The sequence below is a fragment of the Copadichromis virginalis genome, linkage group LG12 (assembly GCF_057382275.1).
Source record: "Copadichromis virginalis isolate Kocher_CV1m ecotype Utaka linkage group LG12, C_Virginalis_male_GT1.1, whole genome shotgun sequence".
NCBI lineage: Eukaryota > Metazoa > Chordata > Actinopteri > Cichliformes > Cichlidae > Copadichromis > Copadichromis virginalis.
In genome coordinates this window covers 3,442,904-3,469,775 of record NC_140629.1, presented here as the reverse complement: position 1 = coordinate 3,469,775, position 26,872 = coordinate 3,442,904, and the positions used below count along the sequence as shown (strand labels likewise).

The following is a 26,872-nucleotide window of genomic DNA, read 5'->3' as shown; positions in this document are numbered from 1 at the left end:
ACCCCATCTCACCCCCCACCCCCCTGCCTAAAAGCTTTTGACATCTTCATCTTGTTCACAGTGGGCAGGCTTTGTTTGCTCTGCTTGAAAAAGCGGATGGGGCTTGGCCCTCCCCTCTCCGTGGCACAAGTGTAGGACTTTGCCATGGCAAAAGGGGGGGATTTCGCTTTCCTCCTGCCCCCTCCTTTTCCACATAACTACAATATGGTCATTGTCCGCCAGTGAATAATGTGGCCACTCGGGCAGCATGGACTGCTCCTTGGGCTTTGACTGTGAACCAGCTCTTTTCTTCAGCGTGAAAGGACTCTAATCCATGTAAATATAAGACTTGGAGTACGGCTTGGCCACGGCGGGGAGAGCGAGATGGAGGAATGGAGGGGAGGGTCAGCAATTTAACCTTTGACCCAACAAATAAGAGGCATGTAAGTTTTAGAATTGCTCTCCAAAGAGGGGCTCCTGTGGCAGAATGAGCTTCTTTTGTAATCCTGGCAGTCTGGGGCTGATTGACAGGGGCCAGGGTGGGAGCACAGCGCTACACACAAAACCAGGAGCAAAACAGTACGCCGCAACTGAGTGATGAGAAAGACGACACAATGCTGATTATTGATTAACTCCATCCAGCAGGCAACTGTTGTCGGGAGGAAACCTTGTATTCTCTCTTCTTTTATTTTATCAGAAGTGGACGATCAAGCGATTCTTCCGAGTTCCTCTGTGCCAAATTTTGCCTGCTTCCCTCAAATACTATAAAATATCAGTTTATGTGAAGTGGATCAGTGAATCGATGCTCTACTACCCACTGAAGGATAACTTCAGTCTGTTCAAAGCTGCGATAGCTTTGAAAGATCCTTTACAAGCACTATGTTCAATATCCTGATGTAGACTCTGCCCTTTACTCTTCAACCTCTCTGAAGACATTTCCATGATTTATTAAGTGCATATTCATAACTAAAAGCTGCATTTCAGCCCACTGACAAAACTGCAGCTTTTAAAGTTAGTGGTGATATATCCGGATGATTCAAGTTGAAATTACATTCTCATAAAGAGCATTGCAGTGGGGATCAAAATCTTCACAGATGCTTCACAGTCTGAGGACTCAGATGGCCTCTGATCCATATTAACACAATGCAAAAACAGCTCCTGCACCCTTTTGTAACACATTGGAGTCACAGGGGTCACACTGAGGAACAGTTGTTGCTGGGCTCAGTGTGACTGCTTACAGTACAGCAAAAGCTGTCATGAGCTGTCATAAAGCTTGAAATCATAAAAGGTAAAATATATACATATTAAAAAAATATAAATGATATAAATTAATATAAGACTGTGTCTTCAAGTAAGTCTGAAAAAGTTAAAAAAGGAAAAAAAGGACAACCAATAGAAATACATAAGACGTCACAGTTTGCAGGCGGTGGGTGGTGGTGGTGGTGGTGGTGGTGGTGGGGGGGGGGGGGGGGGGGGGTAGATCAATCTAACTAGAAAATAATTTTTCATCAGATTACTTATTTGATCAAATAAAACTCAATATGTTGCGATTTAATTTGTTTTTTGCAATTTTTGAATGTGTCTAATTATCTTAACAGTTCAACACTGAAACCTTACAAATCCAATATTCGCAGTAACATATTAGTGTAAATCAAGAAATGTTATAATGCACTGCAGTAGTAATTAATATAAGTAACTAAAAATATACACAATAAATAAAATCATTCATTTTTCATTTGTGAAATTTAGGCGGTCATTACTTTTTACAGCCAACTGCGCTCATGCTGTCACAGCTTACATGAAGGTAATTAAAGAACAAAATTATAAACAAGAAAACTGTGCAATGTTTTCACTGCTGATTTATCCCTGAGTCTCATTTTAAGCCCCACATACTGAGCCAATGTCCAACTATTTAACTGGCTATACTTTATAAAAGTCAACACCGGCCTCAAAAGAAAAGTGCCATAAAAAAACTTACAGTGCATTTGTGCTGAAACCCAAACATGGTTATCAAACAGAAAAACAACTCTTTGGCCACATTTAGTATGTTGCCCCTATTCTGATGATTCTGTCTTCAGTAACATTTAGTTATCAATAACATTCCAGGTGTGTCAAATCTCAGGATTGATGCTTTGGAATCTCCGACTTTGCAGCTTTATTTTAAGAGTCCGTTTGACATGATCGTTGTTTGTCCGGTGAGTATACCCCAAAACATTAACTGGAATTATATGAACATTTATTGCTCAGGAAAAAGTGTTTTGTGTTTTAAACGAACCTAGATTTACTCAAAACGACATATTTTCATGTAAAGATTATTTTCAATTCTTAATACTATCTGATCTGATGTAAATGTAGACCTGTTACATTTAGAAGTGACACATTAATATAAATGCCAACATTGGAGCTGTATTGTGAGATTCGTTCATACTTCCTTTACGACTACTATTACCTATTATAAAAATTACTAACAAATTTCAAAAAGCTTTTCTGTTGATCACATTTGAGATCAGAGACTTTAGTTCAGAAATCAACTAAAAATTGAAAAACAGAATACAGAAAGAGACGAAATACTAGAAACTGTCAATGTGCCTTAATATGCAGGTCCAGTCTTGTCATGCTGCACTGTACTTTTATATCACAGGTTATGGTTTGCAGTTAATCAATAATATGTTACTTTTGGTGGGGAAAAGAAAACGTTTAGTCTTGTCCACTAGTACCTTTTGCACCCATATAATATAGAATCATAGACTTCTGTGGCAAATATAGATCACATGTGTTTTTCTGTCATGTTTGAACACTGTCTGTATAACCATTGCTGCCTCGGTGTAAGCATGGACTCTGCTGTGCTGAAAGGTGGAGGATAAAGCAGCATCAGGGCGCTGCTGCCCTCCTCCTACATTTACTCCTCTTTCCTTCTGCCATTATTGGAACCTGTCATTTTTGGATGAGTTATTCCTGTTGGGTTGTCCTCTGCATTAACTTCTGCCTTTGTATTTTTGGACCTTTTTCTTTTAAATGATATAAAATGTGACATATTTCCCTTTCATTTAGTACAGTTCACAAAACACCATTCCATTACACTTCCAGTTTCCTAAACTTATTGTGTAAATTTCTAATTTGAGTTGAAAATCAGTCACTGATTTCAGGTTCTTTTCAGTGTCTCCAGTACTGTAAATGAATAAAGCAGGTCACGTGTCTTCTTTTGGGCAGCCTTGACCAAAACCCAAATCCCATTTATTCAGAATGAGGAATTATAAACTTAGAACACATAGAAATAAATCTATGAATCAATATTGTTGAATCTATACTTTTGATATCTATATAATAAAAATGATCTGAGAAACTTTAGGATCAACTCACTGATGAGTGGATGTACAGTTTCATGTTCAAGTGTCGCCATCAGTTCCTTTCCCCTCTCATGTGTTCTCACTATGCTATGAGAAGAATATATTCCAGCTTCTTGTCGTTGTTTTTGTGGTAACTGTTTATAAATTAATCATATTTTAAATGAAAAATAATTGTTCTAAAACAAAGCTTAATTTACATTTTTTTTTCATATAAACTCAAGGATTTAAGCTTTCCTTGATTAAAGTAACAAAGATTGCTACACAATAGAGTGGCTGCATCTTAACTCCTAAACCCTTCAAGTCAAACTGACCCATTTCAAATTTTTAAAAGACAAAAAAATAGTACGAGTTTAATTTTTTTTCTACTTGAAACCCAGTGGCCTTCGGTTATTATCTGTGATAAACATTTACAAACCTGAAATAATAACTGAGCACACATGCTACTGTACCCAACACATTTACATCCTTTAGATGGTTTTGAGTCAGTTTAACCTGCACACACAGATAGACACAAACACACCCACAAACACACACACACAGATAGACACAAACACACCCACACACCCACACACACACCCACACACACACACCCACACACCCACACACACACCCACACACACACACCCACACACCCACACACAGACAAGCATGCACACACATAAATCATAAATCATGCTACATTTTTACAATCTAAGCACAGAGAAGCTTGTTGCTCTCACTTTCCCAGATTCTGTGCCCACCTGCACATCGAGGGGCAGGACAAAAGAGATACATCACTTCTACATCACAGCACACAGTCTTTCACCCTCACTATGACCTAAAGATTTAGCTGTCGGAGAGCTTTAGGATTCCTATTTGAAGACAGTCAGGCATACAGCAATGTGGAAGTGGAAGTCTCACAGTATGAGGATAATTTAGAAATCCGCCAATCAATCAAGAAATCGATGCACAGAATCACTGATTCTGAATGTGAATCTGAAGATGGTCTTCACTTTGGATTTTCCAGTGACAGAGGGCCCTTGCTAACTGCTAACAGAACATGGATGGTACCAGGACCACACAGTTTCCAGCAAGGCATGTTCAAGACATCATGTGTTCCTTTTTGCTGCTGATTCTTGACTCAAATCAGAAAATTATTCTGGGTATAACCAATGTTGAGGGGAGATCATTTTTTTTAGTGAGCAGTAGGAAGATGTGGACATCATCCTTGCTGGTGTGTACAGGTCAACAGGGGAGTTGACTAAAAGTCTGTGGGAGTCTGAGACAGGGATGGGAAATGTTTAGAGCTTCAATGTCTCTGAAGAACTCTCATGTGTTCTCAAAGATCATCATATTTGATGATCAGAAATCTGAGTTGTGTGTGATCGTGGTTTATTTTATGTATGTATGTATGATAAATTTATATATGCAAGATAAGCTTCACTATACTGTTTTTTTTAACATCAATTATAACCTGATGTGTTCTGGTAGAGACAGATTACATTAAAGATCTATGTTTTCTCTACTGTTTGAAACTGAGATAAAGAAAATATATGTTCATGGTTTATTAAGTAAAATTTATTAATATATATATATATATATATATATATATATATATATATATATATATATAATGTTTAACCTGAGTAGCAAAAGACTGCAGGGGGGTTGAAAACAATACATCAGGAGTTAGCTGTGCTCGCAGACTCTATCAAGCCTTGACCTCCCGGTCAGCTATCGCACTGGTGGATAACAGAGCTCTCCAAAAACGTGGAAGCACTTTTGCAGATATGGGATATTTTGATAAATTAAGTAGATATTTGAGCGTTGCACAGCTACATTCTCGCCTGAAAATATCTTGAAAGGTTATTTTGTGACCCAGAAAGGGTAGTCTGGGGGAAAGGAGGATCGCATTTGTCGGCCACGGTTGTGGAGCTTGTGCGTACTTGTAAGCGCAGCGATGGCGGAGGAGCTTGGCTAAAAAACTTATTACTTTTTCTCGGTCACAAAATAAACTTTTAAGATATTTTCAGGCGAGAATGTAGCTGTGTAAAGTTCAACTATCTGCTCGATTTATCAAGACATCACATATTTGCAAAAATGCTCCGACGTTTTCGGAGACGTCCATTTTTTTCATGCTTTGTGGCAGCTTTTGAACATCTGTGGCATCTATTAATGTCAAATCTAGCCTTTATTTAACAACATAAGCAAACTGCTTTCATATTTAACCACTTTTCTGTTTTATTACATTTTAAATAATAATAGTATTTATTTTGTTAAAAAATGTGTTTAAAAACAAGTTTTGTGGTGAAAGCTATAATCCAGATTAGTGGCCTGTTAAATGGTTAAAGTCTAGGTTGGCTTTATACTTGAGAATAAAGTATTGTTGTCCTTCTAAAGAATTAAGTTAAATTACACAGCTGAATCATAAGAAACATTGTGTTACATATAAACCCTGCCATATGTTAGATCTGGTCATTTTGCTTATCAGAAACTTTATATATTGGATGTTAACTTTTAACAAGCATGTAATGATTATATTTAAATTAGATGGTCTTTTTTTAAACACATGTCTCTTTAGGCCTAAACTGACAGTGCCAATACCACACATTCAGACACAGTAGATGGTGTTTTAATACTATATGTGTTAGTCTAATTTGGTTGTATGGGGTCTACATTGACCCTCTGTGTTGTAAGTTATTATGACTGCACAGCCATTAAGGATCAAATCAGCTTCTAAAAAATGTTCTGCTTTTTCTCCCTCTGCTTGCTTCTTGCTGTCTTTGAGGCTCGGGACCAGCACTCCTGCTGTTGGACAGAAAGACATCAGTAAGTATTTTGGTTTTCCAATATATTAGCAACTGCCAGTGACATTTATATTAATCAGGCTGAACTTTAATCATACTTTAGATCAGCCTGTTTTACTTATTGTTTTATTTGTGCTTTGGTTTGGGGAAGTTGTTTCTTCACTGATCTTTTCCTGTCATCCTGCACGATGCTGTTGCTGGTGACTCCAGTTAATTCTACAAGACATGCTGTGTAAGTAAACAAACAACAACAGTTTGTCTGCATTTCTTGAAAGATCACATCCCCCAAACTTAGTTTAGAGGGACTACACTGTATATGGTGAAGTCTGCAAGTTTTCTAACAGCAAGATTTGTTGAAAGTTATTGGCCATGTTTGCATAGCCCTTTTTAAAATGATGCTTTCATGACACTATTGTGTTGGGTGGTGGTCAGGGCTATCCAGACTGACAAGTGGGACATTGAATGTCACCTCTCCGGTGGGGAGGGGGCCTGAGATTGTGTAAATTGGAGTCTGTTTTATACCAAATGCAGAAAAAAAATGTTTTAACCCTTTAAGACCTACCATAGAACCAAGTCCACCAGAGCTTATATTATATTTTTACATGTTGTGGAGCCATTTTTGGGAGCATTTCAAGTTGCTATACATCAATACAACCATTACATTATAAATTTTAATAATATGTATGCATTAAGTGCATAGTAATTACATAAATTGCAAAAAAGTGCAATAAACTACAAAAAAATTGAAAATCGTTTTTGTTTTTTTAACATATATTTCTAGTTAGAGAAATTTAAGAGGCTTATCCCTCAAAACTCTAAATACAAAAAAGTTGCACAAAATAGTTTCCCACTACAGGAAATTTATTTTGAGTGTCTTCATAGTTTTATTTTTGAAATACACCAATTTTTATATACTGCAGGAAAAACGAAAATAAATATTATGATGCAAATTTGCAAAAAAGCAGCATATGCATCAAAATAAACTATTTCCAGCAGTGCAATATGAGTCCTCAGCATCCCAGAAACGACACAGGAAGTCATAAAGTCAAAGATAACTTTTAAATACACCAGTATAGGCTCATAAGGCCCTGATAGTAAAAAAAAAACTACATTTCCGCAAAATGACGTCACTTCCGGTTTCAGGCAGGTCATGGCGGACATGCGAGAGTTCGCGCTGATGGACGTAGGAAGTGTTATGAACAGCTGATCGTGTTTCTGGAATGTTTTTGTTGCTGCAAGTGCTTTTTATGCAGTTTTTGCAAAGCTATATGTGGAAAGAAACTGTGACCGAGGACAAGCTGATGGCATAAGATGTAAGTACAACTCCTCTGGTTTCATATGCAAAAAAAATTATTGCCTAGCTCACGTGGTTGCAGAGCTACCGGGATTTAAAAATAGTTACGCAAAACGGAGCGTGTCCGCTCTGACCAGTTTTAAAGGGTTAAGAAAGCAATTAAGTTCATGTTCCAAAACATATGATTGTTTGCTTGCAGGACACCAGGAGAGATGAGTCCTCCTTCACAGATGGTGTGGTCAGTGAAGATGGTCGCCTGCAGGTTCAAGCTCATTGCATCTCCAACCCACATCCACTGTACTGAAGGGTAGTTAAAGACTTTCTTCTGCACCTACATTTGGATCACCTCGATCCATGACAGTCATTCAGGCAGTAATGCCTGGACTGGAAACAAGCATCCTTAAAATATTACAACATTCCAGCTCCTGTGTTGGAATGAAAAACAAATGTGTTGTTTAAATCAGAGATGCACTTGTGACAGAACAACAAATGTTTTATTTTGATTATATAAGTAAGTACAAAACAAACTTGTGGTAGACCTAAACTTATTTTCAGAATAATTACATCTGAGACTTTGTTTCATTGTAAGATTATAACAGTGATGGAAATATAACTGTTTGTTGTTCAGCAGAACAGTGTCCAGTATGTTCGCTGTTATACTTGGTTGTGTTTGAAAATAAAAGTTGGGCTGATTTTAACATCATTACAAAAAGTGTTGTTAATTATTTTTAATCACATTCAGGTTACCACAAATAGTTTTTTCATTTAGTTGAAATGTTTGTCAGTAGGTAAACAATTAGTACTGTACAGTCAGAAATATCAAGTTATTCTTAATACTGCAGACTTGCAATGAATAAGTTGTCCTAACAGTCATCGTAAGTTAGCTTTACTTAGTTTTTTTGAGGCAACGAGTTTACAAACCTGAACTTTGAGTTTTGGCAAAGTTAATATCAATTACACGTGATAACTGAAAAGAATAAAACTCTATGGTTTGTAAGGTTTTGTCATTTTTCTTTCTATGCTGGTGGTGTGTTGATAGTGAAAAAACCCAAAAGAGAAATAAGAAGAATTCAGAAACCAAAACAATCTCCTACATGTGCTGGTGCAGGCGAAACTACCATCAGCTGGCTGCTGTTAGAAATGTGGCTTATTTGGTGCATGGACTCAAACTGCCAGTGTCATTAAACAGAAGCCGACCAACTGCTAAAAAATACATTTTATTGTCCCAATCAAAAACATAATGGAAGCTGTCTGTTTTGTTGAATCTACTGAATTATCTATGACATTTTACTAGTTCAGTATTTCTACTGAGCTTTGGGGCTTCAGGTCCTATTTCATAACAGGAAAGAGGAGGGCCCACTATAGCCACACAGCACTTACACAGTGGCATTGCCACAGCTCTGTCCTATTTATACCAGCTACTCGCTGCAGTATTCTCCTGAATGATAGGTGTCACCGCTCAGATAAACCCTCCTCATCAGTGCTGGTAAACGAGCAGAAGTCAAATTTGGAAGCAAAGAAATTGCATAGTTGGGGTTTTTTTTGTTTTATTTTGGGGTTTGTTTGTTTTTTCTGAATTTTTCATTCTTTTCACACTGTTGCAACGTCTCCCTCTGTACAGTATAAGCTTATCAGTAAGCTTCTTTACTCGTATATCATTAAAATGAACTCCGTTGTAAACACCCACACAAGGTTGCAAATATTAATAGGAGCACACCCAGGCAAAACCACACAAATGTGTTTCTTTGGGTGTGCAGCACCGTTCACAACAGCAAAACTGGTGAGTATAGTGGGCCCAGCAGTTCACCCAACTTAGAAATGATTTGACTACGTTGAAGTTTAGAACATCCACTTCCATCTGCATCAGGGTCTTTGAGTGTGTGCAACTATTTACTCCCAGTCTTATTCCTAAATACCTTAATACATGGAGCTTGGTACAGTATTTTTACAGGACTATAAATAAATGAAATTTGAGGGTGAGAATACATCAAAAGAAACTTTGTATTTGTTAACTCATTTCTTTTTTTGTTTTTGTTTAGTGGCCCCTGAGGTTTAGCGGCCCTCAGCTGGCTGAGGGTATGAGATGACTTTTATTTTGATGGGAGTCAATCTGATCCAATCTGAAGCGTACAGAGCTCACAGAAAGAACAGCACTCCCTCACAGACTGTGTGTAGATGAGGGTGATGTGTGAGAGGCTCAGGTGTGCTCGTTTGCGCTCATGTGCGATTCTTCCTGTGCGTGTGCGCGGCGGCGTCAGCGCAAACGACGCACGTACAGTGATTAGGTTTTCCGCTTCCTCTCTTTCATGTGTTTTTAGTCTCCTATGCTTTGTTCCCTTTCTTAATTACAGCCGCGCTCTCGGAGAGAGTGTAACCCACTCCCTACCTCCACAGCAGCATCCCATTAAAGCCACGCACCCCGACGCCTCCCCACTACCTTTATGCTGAATACAATTAAAAAACGGGGAGAGATCAAAAAGATGCCAGCAGCCCGACGAGGGTGATGTTTTTCTGAGAAATGCAGATTTGTGTTATTGATGGCCGCCTCGTTTGGAAATCATTACGGGACAAGGAGTAATCAGTGGAGCTGCATCAGCATTTTAGTTGTCGACAAGCAGCAACACCACCCCCTAACTCTATCACACACACACACACACACACACACACACACACACACACACACACACACACACACACACACACACACACCGTGGCTGTGGACTCACATCTTCTGTACTGGCAGATAAAAAGATGCTGGAAAGAGAATCAAACGGCAAGCCATCAGCAGCACCAGTCCCCACCGGTCTATCGTCAGGGAGGCGTTATTTATGCTGTATACATGAAACTGCCTTCCGTCTGTAACAGCTCACAATTGCTATACATTATGAAAGGAAGGTGAGTAACTGAAAATGTCCTTAATTTGTCCCAAACTGATTTCTATTTGAATAAATAAATAAACAACACGTGATATAATTAGGAGGATATGCATCCTGAGTATAAATATGACATTTTATTTTGTGATGACTGCTGCAGATTTATTTTTAGATATATCGGCACCAGGTTTTTCATTTATTTTGGAGAACGAGATCAGGTTTCTTTATTTGAGTTAATTTGGTGATTAGGGCCGTAACCGTGAAGTGCCAGGATCCTCTGACATCCCTAAAGGGTTCAATAACATTGAACTTGTATATATAAGTTAAATGTTGTGTGTGTGTGTGTGTGTGTGTGTGTGTGTGTGAGTAACATCCTTAAGCTAGGTAAAGAATAAAATAAAATTAATAATAATAAAATAAACGTGGAACCATCTTCATATAAAAGTGTTTGTGAACACACGTTTGTCAACTCTCTGCAACACGACTCACAGAGTTTCCTCCAAAACTTTTCCCTGTCAGGGTGAAAAACACCGAACCTGACGCGACGTTTGATGCTCTGCACGAAGCAAAACTGTACTTTTGAACCAAAATTCAAACCTGACCTGATCTCAGACTCGTCATATGTAAAGCCATTGTTTAACTGCACGGGCCAATACAACAAGTTCAGAGAGCACTGAGCCTAATAACCACTGTGGAACTAATAAAACGCGAGTGTGAGAGGCTCACTTAAACGCTTTGTTCAAAGCATATGTGTGTGTGAGAGAGAGGGAGAGAGAGAGAGAGGGGGGGGGGGCGAGGCAATAGTAATTAATTCAGTTTTACCTTTTTAAATAAACGTGCCGTCGATGAATTAAATATTGGATTATTTTAAGCAGCACCGCCCGGCCTTAACACATTTGAACTGTTTTTAATTTTCATATTGTGATTTTTCTTCCTCTTCGCTGTGTGAATATTGTGAGCACATTTCTAGGAATATCCATATATAATATTATATATATATATTATATATAATATTATCTCTAAAATTCTGCGTTTCTTCCTCGCTCCAATCAAACCCAAGCAACAAACCAGCCCGGCCCCTTCAGATACAAATACAAACTAATATTTTTCCCTTAATCTTACACCACCAGCTAATATCATATTTCATACACGCCCGCAGACATGCCCGCTGCCGCTATGTTTAATGTATAAAGCCAGCATTATAGCAGATAGAAAACACAGATGATAAATATGCATGTATTCAATTAGGGGTATTACAGAGGGGGTAATTTGCATAAGGATTTAGGAGCTTAACATCATATTTGTGCTATAAAACTTCACAATAGCCTAAACGCCGGCTGTTACGCGCGGGAGGGGAGAGGACAGGTATGTCTGAAAGAAGAAATTAGGAATATGAAGCAAACTACAGTAACTCTCAAATTGTTTCAAACACATCCTGTGATGACGAAGTCCACTCCTCGCTACCCCCACCCCCTCAAACCTTCTTCCTCCCTCCCTCCCCGCTTCATTAAGAGCAGAGCGCTAATTAGAGACCGAGCGGATCCTGGATCAGTTGCGTCTCACTCATGCAGCTATAGCAGCCACCACTGTTCGCCATGTCCAAGAGGTGGAAATGCTTGAAGAGTGAAGCCGCCGGCCTACAATTATATCAAGTCACGTCACAAACAGAATTTCAGGAAATGCAGCGTTTTCAATTTTAATAGCGCCAAATCACAACAGCAGTTGCCTCATGACGCTTTGTACTGTGTGCCAGAGAGCCTACAGTAATGCAGTGCATACATCAAAAAGTTTAGGTATAAATCTCTTAGTTCATCGCATATTTTTCTTCTTATTAGTATTATTGTAAATATGTTCTGGATTTAATCCCCGCGTTTTACCTATGACAAAACACGGAGATGACCCCCAGATTTGCCTAAATGATTTTACGCATCAGCACTTTGAAACTAAGATGTAGAAATAAAGCCCCAGTAAAAAAATAAATAAATAAATAACAAATAAATAAAATAAAATAAACAGTTCCTCACATCACATAAAGTTCTTTGCCCCACAAGTTAAACTAGTTGCTTCACCTTGTTACTGATTGGTTTTAGTTTCTCTGGAGAAAAGTGACATTTTCCCAAGGTAATATATATATATATATATATATATATATATATATATATATATATATATATATATATATATATATATATATATATATATATATATATATATATATATATATGGAGAGAGAGAGGGGGGGGGGTTATGAAAATATGAAAAACTAAATTAACAGTTACTAGAAAGAGTGTTTACCCTGGGTTTTTTTTTTGGGGGGTATATTTTTTTTTATATATATATACTTTCCGTTATAATAATTGTGACCAAAATATCCAAATATAATATCTATGCTCTTCTTTATGGGTTGTTTCACGCACTTCACGCGCTCTACCCACCCCTGCAGATTAAGCAGAGCGCTTTGGTGTCATGAGGAGGCTGTTAGCTGGAGCAGCAGCACTGTGAGGCTGTGCGGAACCCTCTCTGTGCGTCAGACGAGCAAAGGTCCTAGCAGACCTCCAGAAACAGACAGCTCAAACATCTCAGCTCAAACTCTCTCCTGCTCTCTTTCCTTTAAAACTGACCTTTCAAGCAGCAGCTCCGGACAGACAGAAGGAGGAGGGTGTGTGTGTGTGTTGTGTGTGTGTGAGGTTGGCCGGTGTTCCGTGTGTAACGAAGGGAGAACTGCTGCGTTTTTAGACCGGTCGGTAAAAGTGGCCAAACAGTTCGGTGACGGCGGAACAGCCAATGAACATAAATGGTGTGTCGTGACGCAACAGGGTCCCGTTGATAAGGAGCGGAGAGTCCAACCGGACCTGAGAAGGAGGAACGGCGGTTTTGGGGGCCAGCTAACACTCGCCTATCATCAGTCAACGTAAAGCCAACTCCTCCTCTTCTGCTGTTACGCACATCTATGCAGCCTCCTTGGCACAAGACAAAACATTATCTAAACAAACTACTGTAAAGGAAAACTGCTTCTTCTCCCAGGATTTTATTTTCGTTTTTTAAGCTTGTTTTTGTTTTTATGATTTTTTCTTTCTGCAAAGCAAAAGTAGTTTGCCGTAAGTCTCAACTTGGACTGTTAAGGAGGAGGAAAAGCCTTTCTCAAATACCCAGGTCTAGTTTTTTTCTGTTTGAAATATTATTTTTCGGGCTGGGCGATGCAGTAGAAAGCTGCTGCTCATCTTTTGGCACTGCCATTTGTACTGAGTTACGAACTGTTCTGCAGAAGAAAAGAGGAAATATTTTGCAGACTGTCGAAAACCTGAAATATTACTCCCGGCGAGGAGCAGAGCTGAGATCCATGCAACGGGAGCTTCTATAGTTGGTATGTTTAGTCACCGTAAATGGAAAAGAAAATCTAGAAAGAGCAGTTGGCAGTGAAACATATTATCATGCCTGAGATAAAATAGATGCCACTAAGAGAAGGCAAATCTGTGCGCTTTTTAATGAATTAATCATAGCTTATTAATAACGAGAGCTGGAGAGATTCGGATGACGGTTTCCATTGGCAGATGAGACGTAGTGTGGAGAACACGTGTCCAGTTTTTCCCTCATATTTTTTCCTCCCTGATCTGGATTTCTCGCTTGTCACGGCAAGAAAGGAAACGTTAAAAGATCGAAAATTTTGAGTGGCATAATTGCAGAAGGTTCCCCCTCTCATGGACATCTTGGCTTGCAGATCTGAAGAGAACAGTTATAACATCCTCCCATCGGCGGCTACGATGCTTTTCCATGGCCTCCCCGGAGGCGACGTTCGCGGTGTGGTGGAAGAAATGGACCGGAGAGGAAAGAGCGAGTCAGCGGCCATCAGCTCAGCCATCGATATGGGAGAGTCAGAGACGGTAGGCGAGACTCATGTTTTGGCCCTCTTTGGCTATTTAGCGCAAGCAGCATGGCAGCCTGGAAACATGTGTCAACGGCTGCACTCTTCCAGCTCCAAGCAATCTGATTTTACTTTAAATTCAAGGGAAAGTATCCACAAAATGTTTCTCCCCCCGTCTCTAATTATCTTTCATTTATTTGTTTCATTGAAGTTGCTCTCAAAGTTGCTGTTACAGGCCTAAACCTTCTGATTCCTACTGCCATACTTTCACCTAAAACTTAATCTCAGCAAAGCTGCAGACAGAACAAAACCTGAGACGAGCAGACAGTGAAATAATTCAAAAAGACGACATTCGTCTGCAAACTTCACCAATTTGTTTTTATAAATTGTTTTTTTAATATATAAATAGTTATTGCTTTGTAAGCAAACATTAAGCATTCATATATCTATTAATCTGTCCAAAAAACGCCCCAACTTTGTCACGTTACATTACAGCAAACAAGCTAGTAAGTTTTTAAATTCATATTTTCAACCTTTCTTTTTATTTTCTATATTTTCACAAAAAAATCCCAAATTGTTAGACTACTTTGTAATAATAAATTATATTTGTAATAAAATCAAACAAGTTTTTAAAATGTGTTTCTTATTATTATTATTATTATTATTATTATTATTATTATTATTATTATTATTATTATTATTATTATTATTATTCAGAGTTTGCAAATCAGAGGCGCGTGCATATGTGTCCGTATTCACAGGCCTTTGGAAAAATAATGCTCGTCTCACAAGGCTTTGTTTCATATTAAAAGCTTTTACGAGCATGGCTGGGTTTATATTTTCTGATAGAAACTGACAGCACAGACACAGCTTCCCATGACCACAAATGTTCTTCAGTATCCTCCAAACCCACACACAGCATGTCAACGAACTTCGAGGAGCTTTTTAAGTGCAATTATACTTATATAATTATGCAATTACATAGCTCTTCGTTTTATTTGGCACATTGCTTTTTGAGTATTCGGGATTATTAGAATAATGACGCTCTGACCTCCCCTGTTACCCGTGTAATTTATGCTCTCTTTGTAAAGACTCTTCAGACTAATTGTAGCTCATTATTTCCTTTACTGAAACAAAAATACTCGTTTTAACATATCTAATTTCTTGTGTCTTTTGATGAAAAGAAGAGCAGCTACTTTAATTTTACTTTAATTTCAATATGTTGTATTATTGAAGCTTTTAAAATACTTTATTATTTTATTAAAATATCTATATCTATATATCTATTTGACAGATATATATCTATATATATCTATATAGATATATATCTATATAGATATATATCTATATAGATATATATATATATCTATATCTATAGGTATATATAGATATATAGATATAGATATTTTAATCTTTAGACTATTGTTCTTGCCACACGGGAGTGGTGGCCCTCAGCAGTGAGCTGATATTCGAGGAGAATATCATAGAGATGCGGTCCTGTAGCTTTCAAGGATTTTACGGGATTTTATTTTGAGTCTCTCTCTTTGTTTTTTTTTTTTGTTCGTGTGTTTTTGTCCTGACGGCTTCGACCTGCAGTCCATGCCATGCATGACCAACGAGCGCGTGGCTCTGTGCGCGGGCTGCGGCAGGAAAATCGCGGACCGATATTACCTGTTGGCCGTGGACAAGCAGTGGCACATGCGCTGCCTCAAGTGCTGCGAGTGCAAACTCAACCTGGAGTCCGAGCTCACCTGCTTCAGCAAAGACGGCAGCATCTACTGCAAAGAGGACTACTACAGGTAGGAGAGCGCGCAGGGGCTCTAATCCCGGTCATGTGATTGGTGAATATTTGTATTATCTTCATCTAAAGCAGCACCGGGTTTGAGCAGGGGAGGGGGGTAGATTTAAAAACATTAGTAATTCTAAAATGTGTCAATGAAATAATTATTTTTTTTAGTTTCACATAAATAGAACTGATGCTGGCGTTGCAGCGGATTTTCTGCAGTGAATACAAGCTGTTTGCAACTCTTTAGAAAATGTGATGTTCGGAGTTTTCCTGTCAAAGCTCTTTGAGCATTTAAGACCCAAAGAAAAGCTGTGATTCATGCTGACAGTTGTGCTAAACCCCTCCCCTGAAAATCAGATAAAGAAAGCGTTAGTTTTAAGGTTAGCATCTCTCTAGGGGAGAGTGACCCCCACCACCCCCGCTACCCCCACCTTGCAATAAAAGAGAGCCTCAGGAATACTTTGGGCCCAAGAAAATTAAATAAAAAAATAGAATCCTATTTTGATTCTATTTTAAATACAAAACGTATTTTTTTAAACACATTTAGCAAACTCCCTTATCTGCTGTCGAGGTTTTAGCACACTCGTCCACAGGGAAACTTTTTGCACCTTCTTTAAGTGCGTCAAAGTTGGTCTGTTTGCATAAAAACACGTGCCACTGCATAGTTTACCAGCACAGCCCACCAGCTTTCGCATCCAGCCGCTGATGAGGTTTCTGTGTTGTCCGCAGAAGATTTTCGGTGCAGAGATGCGCTCGGTGCCACCTGGGAATCTCGGCCTCGGAGATGGTGATGCGAGCTCGGGACCTGGTCTACCACCTCAACTGCTTCACCTGCACTACCTGCAGCAAGATGCTCACCACCGGGGACCACTTTGGCATGAAAGACAGTCTGGTGTACTGTCGGCTGCACTTTGAGACTCTCATCCAGGGAGAATATGAGACACATTTTAACCACGCGGACGTGGTGCCGCACAAAGGCCTGGGCCCGGCCAACACGCTCGGACTATCCTACTTCAGCAGCGTGGGGACGGTGCAGAAAGGAAGGCCGAGGAAGAGGAAAAGTCCTGGGCCAGGGGCCGAGCTGGCTGCTTATAATGCAGGTAAAATGAATCTCGACAAGCGAAAGAAAAGAATGATCGAAATTATATTGAAAACGTGATATAGTTATAATTTGCGTTTGTTCCTTTTTATTTAATTAATGCCAAGTTTTGCCTGAATCGTTTTAGACCTTTAAAGAAATTTAAGAAACAGTTCTTTGAGCTTTTGTCCAAAGTGGAGATCAAGAGCCACGAAGCGTGGAGGGAGCTGACTGAAGCTGACAGACTCCATTAATGAAAAATGTTTTTGTAACATTCCGTTAGAGGTTTTTACTGTGCTGTGGCGTCCTCAGTGGTGACGCTGTTTGAGCTTTACCATACAACTTATTCGATATTTAAAACAACATCTTTGTTGCTTTAATATCTCCATTTACAGTTCACTGTAACTTCAAACTGAGATATCAGAAGATTTAAACCCGTCCTGGTGTCTCTGTAATATTTTAACACCGAATTGTGCGTAATAGTGAACCTTTCCATTTGTTGTGCGTTTTTACATTTTTTGCGCACTTTCCCGTAACCTCTTCTGGATCATACACACTTTGTGAGTCTGCACATTTTCGGCTCAGTTTTGAAGTATCAGCAGCGCGTTGGTGTAGACGCTAAACACCCTGCACGAATAAGCCTGAACTAATAAACAAAGAAAAAGCTCGCGGGCCACGTGTGGGGCCACGGGACAAAAACAGCCACAGGTTACAAAGCAGAAAAGTGCAGCATAGAAACAAGTTAGACCTTATTTATGGCAAACAGCCTCAATATGCGGACTGAAATATGTGGACTGGACTTTTCATACAACTCAATACAACTAAATGTTCAGTGGCAACAGTGTGCGGATGCTAAACCTTTTTTCCTCCCATGTCCACTTTGTGGAGTGAAAAGAAAAGTTTTTTGATGTGCCGGCTTTTGCTTTCGCCCTTTTCCACTTGTCAGGCTCCATAGACATCTACAGACCCCACCCCCCTCCCCACCACCACCAGAACTCCTCACCCACGCACACACCACCTCACCCTACCCCCCAAACCACCTCCCTGTACCCCTCTCTCACTCGCTCGCACACACAGGCATACACACATTGAGTGAGCGTTTTTGTTTTTTTGTATTGGGACCAGGCCAAACTGGGTGTATTTCAGCCAGATCAATGTGATTTGATGAGTTATTCACTTGAAGAGGGAGTAGGGAGCGCAATAAGTTGCTAACGGCAGCAATATGTGGTTGGACTCTCATCCTTTTCCCATATTCACGTAAAAACAAGGCGATTGCAGCTAACATGGTGTTAAAGCCTCGGAGTGATCACACAAGAACGCTTTTTGTTCGGATTTCTCTTTCCTTAAAACGTAGACGTAGAAAAAGATGTGTAAGTTGACATAATTTCACAGAGTGATTGACGTTTAAATGTAAAAAAATGTCAAAAGAAAACGCACGCACGCACGCACGCACACACACACACACACACACACACGCACACACACACACACACACACACACACACACACACACACACACACACACACACACACAAAGGGCGTCATGATGACGATAACGGAAGGAAAAGTAATTTATATAAATAAAATGCTGTGAATTAGTTTATCCTTTTCAATGTGGGCATTTAAGAAAAAACAAGAAAAAGCTCGTGAAGCTGAGTGATGAGAGTGAAGAAGCGATGCGCCCTCTTCTGTTTGCAGCCACACACAACACGAAAGCTTCACCTGAATAGACTCATGAGAACAGCTCTAACCCTAACCTTGCGCCAGCTCCTACAAACGGCCATAACTGTGCAGGAAGACCAGGGAAAAGGAAACCGTCTACAAGCTGCTTTTCTCCTATTTTTTGTAAAAAAAAAAAAATGCTACAGCATATGTTTTGGCCAGAAAGCAGCATTTGTTCTGCCTGGTGTGTATCGGCTAATTAAGTGAAGTGTTATTCCGTTGGTTTTCACTCACTTCATATTCATCGTTTGCAGCGTTCTGATATTGAACGCGAACTGTTATGCATGCAGCAACACTTTGAATATTGCCAAGAATTTTTCAGGCTGGGGACAAATACATGTGTGTTGTTGTTACTGTGTGTGTGTGTGCGTGTGTGTGTGTGCGTGTGTGTGCGTGTGAGAGAGAGAGAGAGAGAGATGGCTGTATCCAGGCTCGCACCTCCTCCTAGGACAGAAAGACACAAACAAATAGACTGGTGTGGTGCACGAGGAGAGGAGGTGATCTGCAGCTGGAAGAAACAGCTGTTTGGTCACTTTGTATTTCTGTGCAGATTTAAACAGAATGAGGCGTTTTTATTGTATTTACAAAGAGATGTGTACAATAATAGAGCTTAGAAAACAATTTTCTTCTTTTTTTTACAGTTTAGTTATTTGGATCAGTCACACTGTCGTGCTTTAAAGTCAGCGCCTCACGAAGCCCCTCAGTGCACAAAGTTTCTATAGATCTCTTGCTGAATTTAATGTAGACGTTTAAATAAAATAATATGTGAAAAGAATTACAAAATACCCCCCCCCCCCCCCCCCCCAAATTTGCCACAACAGTTCTGCCAGAGGTCTGTTTCTGTGAAAAGGATTTTGTTTTTCACCAAGTGCTATATAAATAATATTAAATTGAACTGAAAGCGCAGGTTTTAAATGCCCAGGCTATTCTTTGAAATATATTTTCACCTCCTTGCTGGTAACAGTATAATACTCTGGGGACATGAGAATTTCATAAACAGCAGCAGAGGAATGAAATGATGACGTTAATAATGAGTTCCAACTTGTCTTAACCCACTGTCCTCCTTTCCCTGCTGACATGAAGCGCTGAGCTGTAACGAGAACGACGGCGAATCCATGGACAGGGACTCCCAGTACAGCTCCAGTCAGAAGACCAAGCGCATGCGGACGTCCTTCAAGCATCACCAGCTGAGGACCATGAAGTCCTACTTTGCCATCAACCACAACCCAGACGCCAAGGACCTCAAGCAGCTTGCCCAGAAAACTGGCCTCACCAAGCGGGTCTTACAGGTAGCGCCAGCAGCCTCTCACTTCTCGACCACAGTTCACTTTTCTGTTACTAAAAGTACCTCGCACAAGCCAACAGGGCGACATTTCCAGTGATAACCAGTGGTAATATAAATGAAGTGGTGTTTTACAGTTAGGAGCCAAATCAGCTGCTTTATTTTATGATTTTGCTGTTTTTCATCTCAAGTTCTTGGAAGACTTTTAGGAAACAAGTAAAACAAAATCAGAATTGGATTCCCTTACTTTGTTTCTGTTTTCTTTTCTCGTTTTCATAACAGCAGAAGCAGAATTTCTAATTGCCTTCAGGAAAAACAGACTTAATATTTCTGTTCATGCTGGAAACCAAAATTACCTGGAAATCAAAGAGAAATGTTAAAAAAAATGAAACGTAATATAACTCAGTGGATGATGTGATGTTGTGGTGACGAGTGAGGGATGAAAAGCAAAAAGCTCTGTAATACATGCAAAGAATGCGACAACACAACAGAGCATTTGATTTCCACAAAAGACGACAGCAAATTATCTGGGGTACTGAAAAGAAGAAAAATAAGACAAAAAGGTTTCTAAATCAAAATTTTACTGAGAAGGAAGAAAAAAAACATCCCGCTGCTTTAATTAACGCTCACAGAAAACAAAGCAGTCGTTTTGCTTTGATGCGTTCGAGTTTTCATGTCTGTTACTTCAGCTGAAGCGACTCTCTAGCCGCCCGATTCCCATGGCTCCATCATGACTCCATCACTAACACTTCCCAACACTCAGCTCGGCTGCTGCCTCGTTCGCTCTGCAAATCACAGAACACACTTTTATTACTGGAAAAAGAGAGGAAATCTTATATTCAAAAACATGACAAATAAATGAAAATCCCAGAGCAAAAAAAGAAGGTTGTGATACAAAAATAAGGATATCGTTAATCTTATTGCAAATGTGTAAAATCATAACTGCATTTCTTTCTGCAAACACTGTAAATAGGACCCGTGTTGCTTTTTGCCAGGGTCAATGAAAGCAGGAGGACATTGCTCTCTATTTTCATGTGCAAGCATAATAAACGAAATGGCTTAATTTCTTTTGTGTGAACAGCCATGAAAAGTAAAGGCTTTTATAGCTTTTACACACAGAGGACGAGCGCTCAGGCTTAGTGTTTCCAAGTGTTCTTTTATCTTTGTCTCCAGTCAGAACATCTGCAAACAGACTTTAAAGAGACACAAAGAGATGCTCGCTAGATAATGGAGATAATATGGGTATTCTTGAGATTCAGTGACATCACAAGCCGCGTTATATTTTGATATATTTACATTTTTGAAATATACTTATTCCCCAAGAGATACACGTCTGTTGCTTGACTGTGACAGTTTCTACATTTGTCACAGGCTGGTTTAGGTGCGGAGAAGTTTTGGTCTTAGTCAAAGAAAAATTGTGAAATGCGTTCAGTTAAAGCTGAGTTAAAATTTTCATACTTACATACTTACTTAGGTTTCAGATATTTAAACTCCTTTCTCTGGTTTTCATCACCAACTGTCGTGAAACACGTTTGGTGCTTTAGCTGTTAAAGTCAAGTAAGCAAACAATTATGTAATGAATTATTATTTGTCTGTGTCGGTCTTGTGATTGACCCTTTTGCCGTTTCCAACTGTGCGTTCTGGAAACATGAACATGTGTTAGTTACCTCTCAGCTGATACCTCACAACTAGCCAGTTTCCAACACAAGAGGCTGATACCCCTGAGAGGGCTTTTCCCAGCTTTCAGGCAGGTATGGGTCTCCTTTATTTTACTAGAGCATCAAAATTAGCTTCGAGACCTGCCTGGGATACAGTAGGTAATCCATCAGCATGAGTATCACGTCCTCTTTTTATTAGTGTCGGTGCTGTGTGGTGAGGCAGCTGAAGAGCCTGAACTGTATTACCTGCTGTAGGAAGTGACAAGACTGAGAGAAGAAATCATGTTCAGTGTGTTCACATTTTGTTAGAAATCCAGTTTACATACAGACTGTTAAAGGAGCGGGCTGGCATTTATGTAGCAGAACACTTCAGACTACAGTCTGCAGAAAACTGTATGACCAACAGCAAACATAATGCATAAAAGTAGTGTGTTGAACATGTTGGAAACAGGAGTTCCCGGTTAATCGAACAGTGTAGAAAGGGCAGAGGAACATATTGAAATCTATCTTTAGTGGTGTGCAGACTTTTAGCCCAATATACTGGAAGTGCTCACACCACTGAAAATTACATTTCAGCACCAAAACAAATATATGTGGAATTATTTTACTGAAGGAAACGGCTCCAAATAAAAAAATGTTTATATTTCAAAACCTGGACCCAAGAAAGCAAAACCATCTGCACACTCAGGAACGACCAAATAGGTTGAACTGAAAGTCCTGTAATAATGTAATAATAATGTTTTTCTGCATGAATGTTATTTCTTTATGATATCAAACACGCGTGGGTTTGTTTTGGTATTTAGAAGTGTACTAACAGATCATCCATCTGCAGGTGTGGTTCCAAAACGCTCGGGCCAAATTCAGGAGGAACCTGCTGCGGCAGGAGAGCACCGGGGTAGACAAGGCGTCCGACGGCTCCACGCTGCAGGGTGGTACACCGTCAGGCCCGGCCTCTGAGATCTCCAACGCCTCCATGAGTCCCTCCAGCACACCCACCACCCTTACGGACTTGACCAACCCCACCATGCCCACTGTCACCTCTGTGCTCACCTCCGTGCCGGGTAGCATGGATGTCCACGAGTGCCGGAGCCCATCACAGACCACGCTGACCAGCCTCTTCTGATAGATGGAGCCCTTCTTCACAGCCCCCTCTCCCCTGCCCTCCCTGGCCCCATCCCTTAGCTCCCCCCTGCTCACCTCTGCTCCTTGTGGATCTACAATTAAGCACGGTTCACTCCTTGGAACATTTAACGGATTAGAAAACAAAAGGAAGCAAACTGAAAAGGTTTCCTTTAGAGACTGTTTGATTAGTGAGGTGGCTGAGCCTTACACACCGAACATTTGTTGTTATTTTGATGTTGTCTTGTTGAGAACTGAGGAGACTTGATTTGCATTTTTCAATGTTTACAGAGAGAGACTGAAACTGGTCAAAAAAAATTTGGAATATTGTTTTTTCCAGCACAGTATTTATGTTATATTGTACAAGAGTCACTGTTAGAAGGATTGTAAAAAATCGTTTTCTTTCTTTCTTTCTTTCTTTCTTTCTTTCTTTCTTTCTTTCTTTCTTTCTTTCTTTCTTTCTTTCTTTCTTTCTTTCTTTCTTTCTTTCTTTCTTTCTTTTGTTTTGGAAATCTGAGATTAAACACAGGTTACAATATCCTATGACTGCCACGTGCCTTACGGTCCACTTATCTTAACTGCTGTTTCTAAAAGTCGGTCACACGTGAGTGATTTGCATCAGAACAAAGCAGTATGACTGAATTAACTCGACTCCTTGTGCGCATTTATGTATGTGTGTGAGTTCTGGCTTGTTCCTCTTTGTGTTTGTGTGAACGTGCAGTAAAGCCCATTCGGCTGCACTTTAATTTAAAAGAAAAAGGCGAGAGGCAAATAATTCTTGTTTTTGATCTCAACTCTTTTGAATCGTCTTCATTTAAACTTGGCTAAAAAGCTGTTGTTCAAAGTCTCGACTTTTAGTTTAATGCACTGGCGGCCCGATGCAGATCAGTTCATGATACTAAACCTCACCAAATGATGCGATCAATTTCATTAACATCCACCAGGTTACTGAGACCCGTCTCGGTGCATGCCCATTCCTTTTCCTTTTCCTTTTCCTCCACTTTGGACAAAAGCTCAAAGAACTGTTTTAAAATATAGTTTTTACCAATAAACAGCTGGCAATAAACAATGAAAATAACAATGAAATTTTGGGGGTTAAACTGTAAAGGTGTGTGTGAGTGTGTGTGTGTGTGTGTGTGTGTGAGAGCGAGATGGAAATATATATGCTGTGAATGGGGGAGAGCTGTCGCTGCTGCTTGTGGAATACGGTGATCTGTCCCAGGCTGCTGTAACAAACCTCACTGAGCTCTTCATGTTGTGCTGCTTCTGCACATTCTTGTACGCGTCACTGTTGTCCTCGGTTTTGTGAGAAATATAAACACTATCGATAATAAGACTTGTCTGTTGGAAGAGAGTTTGTACCTCCGAGTGCGAGTTTTCTACATGTGTACATATCGTATTCATTCAGAGATGGCGTGCTGTGAGGGGTCAGAGGCGTTTGTGATGCAGTGATGAGTGGAGTGGCAGTTAAATCAAGCCGCTGCGAGGTTGGATGGGCATTTGGCATTTTTATTATTTCTATTTTTTTATTTTGAAGATTTCTTTTCATTTTTTGACTTTTACGAGCGAACTGTAAAACAGACCATCAATAAATATTTATATTTATTTTAAGTTGAAGCATGTCAGATACCCCGACATTTACTTATTTAGCAGTTTGGATCAACATGCCGCAGTCAACATCGCTAACATGCTACACAAGCTAAGGGTAGTTTCAGTTTTCACTGAACGATACCGCTGTTTTCCTTCTTCCCCTCGCCCCTCCAACCAATCACACTCAGAGCTGACCCTCACTGATGCTGGTTCTGCCAGAGGTCTTTTCCTATTGAAGGGAATTCTTCCTTCCCACCGTCACCAAGTACTTGGTCATAGGGAATCATCACATCATTGGGTTTCTCTCTTGTCTTTCTTTTACCTTACAATATCAAGCATCTTGATATCATGTTGTGAACTGGCTGCTATATAAATAATAGTGATTTGAATTGAAAAAACAAGTATCCATGTTTCTTTGATGATCCTGAAAGGCATATGCCACAAATTCAGCACAGGTGAAATTTCTTGTTGGGTTGACCCAAGACTCAGTCGAAAGTACAGATTCAAAATATTTGGGGAGTATTTTTGCCTTTATTCACCGATTGCAGCAACAGACAGAGCTGTGTGAAAGACTCAAAGCTCCCTGTTTAGAATGAAACTCCAGTCCTGTGCTGATTCCACTTTGAGTTGTTTATATTTTTCAAAACTGCTGAATAGTCCAGACTACAAGAACACTAGTAAAGCATGTTTGAAAGCCGCGTAGCAGGTGTTAGGAAATAGAACCTGAATATTTGGAAATGTGAAAGCTAAAGCTGAACTATCACAGGCAACCACGACAGCTGTCTGCTGTGTGGACTGTTGATTCATTTCAGCAGACCCAAATGCAGGAAATGGGAATTATTAAGCTCAAAGCATTTAATGCTGTTAGTGCAGGAATTACATGACGTCCGAAAATCCCAAAACATTTCAGGACCAAAGCCAGGGAATCTGAAGATCAGATGTCAATAGGAATACAAATTCAGGAAGCACAGAGAACATGGAAGCACAAGGAGACACGCGGCTACATGGACGACACAACAAGGACAACATAGACAAGAGATAATGAGCAAATGGGAAACAGGTGGGGAACACAGCTGAAGATAATTAAAATAATGACATGAGGGAAGTTAAACTCAACACAGGACACAGGATAAACAGCTACTAAAATAAAACAGGAAGTAAGATGCAACTTAACATGGGAAAGAAATTAACTCAGCACAAGGAGGGCAGAGGCAGGGGAACTCACAAATCCTCAAAGCTCTGGGTCCAAGACGCTGGGAATATGACAGCAGGACTGCCAGTAATAACACAGTGATTTAATGAAACAAAGCAAAGCTGCAGCTGTCATCTTTTTCCTTTACAAACACAACACGTGAGTCCATGCAAGATTTCCACTGCCAGCTTGTAAAGAGTGCTAATAATTCATCAGCTAGCAGCAACATGACTCAGCTGCTAAAACCAGCGCAGAGGTTCTTGCAGTTTCCACATCTGTCCGTCTGTACATGTGTCCAATAACTAGAATCAAGATACAATTAAGCTCACAAACACTTAACCACCATTATGGTAGTAAATGAGTAATTCACTCCAAAATGGATGCTAATTGGACAACAGGCTTAAAACATCATTCAGTCACCAGCAAAACTGCTCGAATACGTTTGGAACGCAGCTAAATGCTGAAAAAAGGGTTTGGCCTCTACCTGTCAGAGGCCAAACCCTGGATTATACGTAACTTTATACCAAAATAACATTTAAACAGAAGTTTTGAGTTTTTAAGGCTCACCCAAAGCATTCATCTGACGAACTGCAGTCTCTGGCACTTGCTCTCCTGGTCCTGACTGACAGAACGGTTGGATCAGCTGCAGGATTATTCTGTTCTAGTATGAGTGGTTTTCTGTCAGGCAGTTACTGAACCTTTGGTTATTGCAAAAGATTGTGTAGTAGCATGTAGCATGAAACTACTGTCGTACACCCTTAAAGCAAATATAGTTTTAGCATAAAGAGGAAAGCCTATAAAAATTCAGGATATAATGACTGGCTTATTGATATTATCATGATTGTTCAACTAACTGCTCAAATTACTGTTATTAAAGGAAATGAGCAAATTTGCCAATAATAAGACTGAATTGAATTTTGCTAGCTAGCTGCTAGCTGCTGACCCTACAGCCCCTGAGCTGTCTTTAAAGTCAAAGCTTTGAGAGATGCAGTGATCCCAGTTTCTCAGAATAGTGTAGTATCCAATAGAAAAGAACTTCTGAGAATTATAATATGATATTATATCGTCCAAACATGTATAACAGTGCTACATAGATGTGTGCATATGTATGATTTCATACAGCAAACTGTCACTGAGTTTGTGTGCGAGCTCTTTGTGTCTGTGCCTTTTATATGTGATTATTTCAAAAGCACTGTTACATCCAGCCACTTTCTCAGAACTGCAGCACTAAAAAAAAAAGATCATTTTGAAAAACTTTATTTCCTTTAAATGAGCATCTGTGCCAAAGCTGAGAGTGGTAGGAG

General features: G+C 39.7%; 1 protein-coding gene across 3 annotated transcripts; it reads left to right on the top strand.

Moving 5' to 3' along the window:
* Positions 1-13,066: 13,066 nt before the first annotated feature.
* Positions 13,067-24,765, top strand: lhx2b (LIM homeobox 2b). 3 transcript variants are annotated; one of them, XM_085474380.1, is made up of 6 exons: positions 13,067-13,643; positions 13,998-14,160; positions 15,738-15,940; positions 16,657-17,027; positions 19,811-20,016; positions 22,500-24,765. In XM_085474380.1, the coding sequence occupies exons 2-6, from the start codon at positions 14,041-14,043 to the stop codon at positions 22,788-22,790; spliced, it is 1,191 nt and encodes a 396-aa protein (XP_085330506.1). In that variant the 5' UTR covers positions 13,067-13,643; positions 13,998-14,040; the 3' UTR covers positions 22,791-24,765. The 3 variants fall into 3 exon arrangements, with proteins under 3 accessions (XP_085330506.1, XP_085330505.1, XP_085330504.1); XM_085474379.1 differs by having other exon boundaries at positions 13,067-14,160; positions 16,660-17,027; XM_085474378.1 differs by having other exon boundaries at positions 13,067-14,160.
* Positions 24,766-26,872: the final 2,107 nt, after the last annotated feature.

What these genes read in the sequence shown, in the direction of transcription:
- lhx2b (XM_085474378.1), top strand. Translation starts at nt 13,978, where the DNA reads ATGGACATCTTGGCTTGCAGATCTGAAGAGAACAGTTATAACATCCTC. An exon ending in ATATGGGAGAGTCAGAGACG is followed by an intron (nt 14,161 to 15,737) that starts GTAGGCGAGACT and finishes TTCGACCTGCAG; the next exon opens with TCCATGCCATGCATGACCAA. An exon ending in GCTGGCTGCTTATAATGCAG is followed by an intron (nt 17,028 to 19,810) that starts GTAAAATGAATC and finishes GCTGACATGAAG; the next exon opens with CGCTGAGCTGTAACGAGAAC.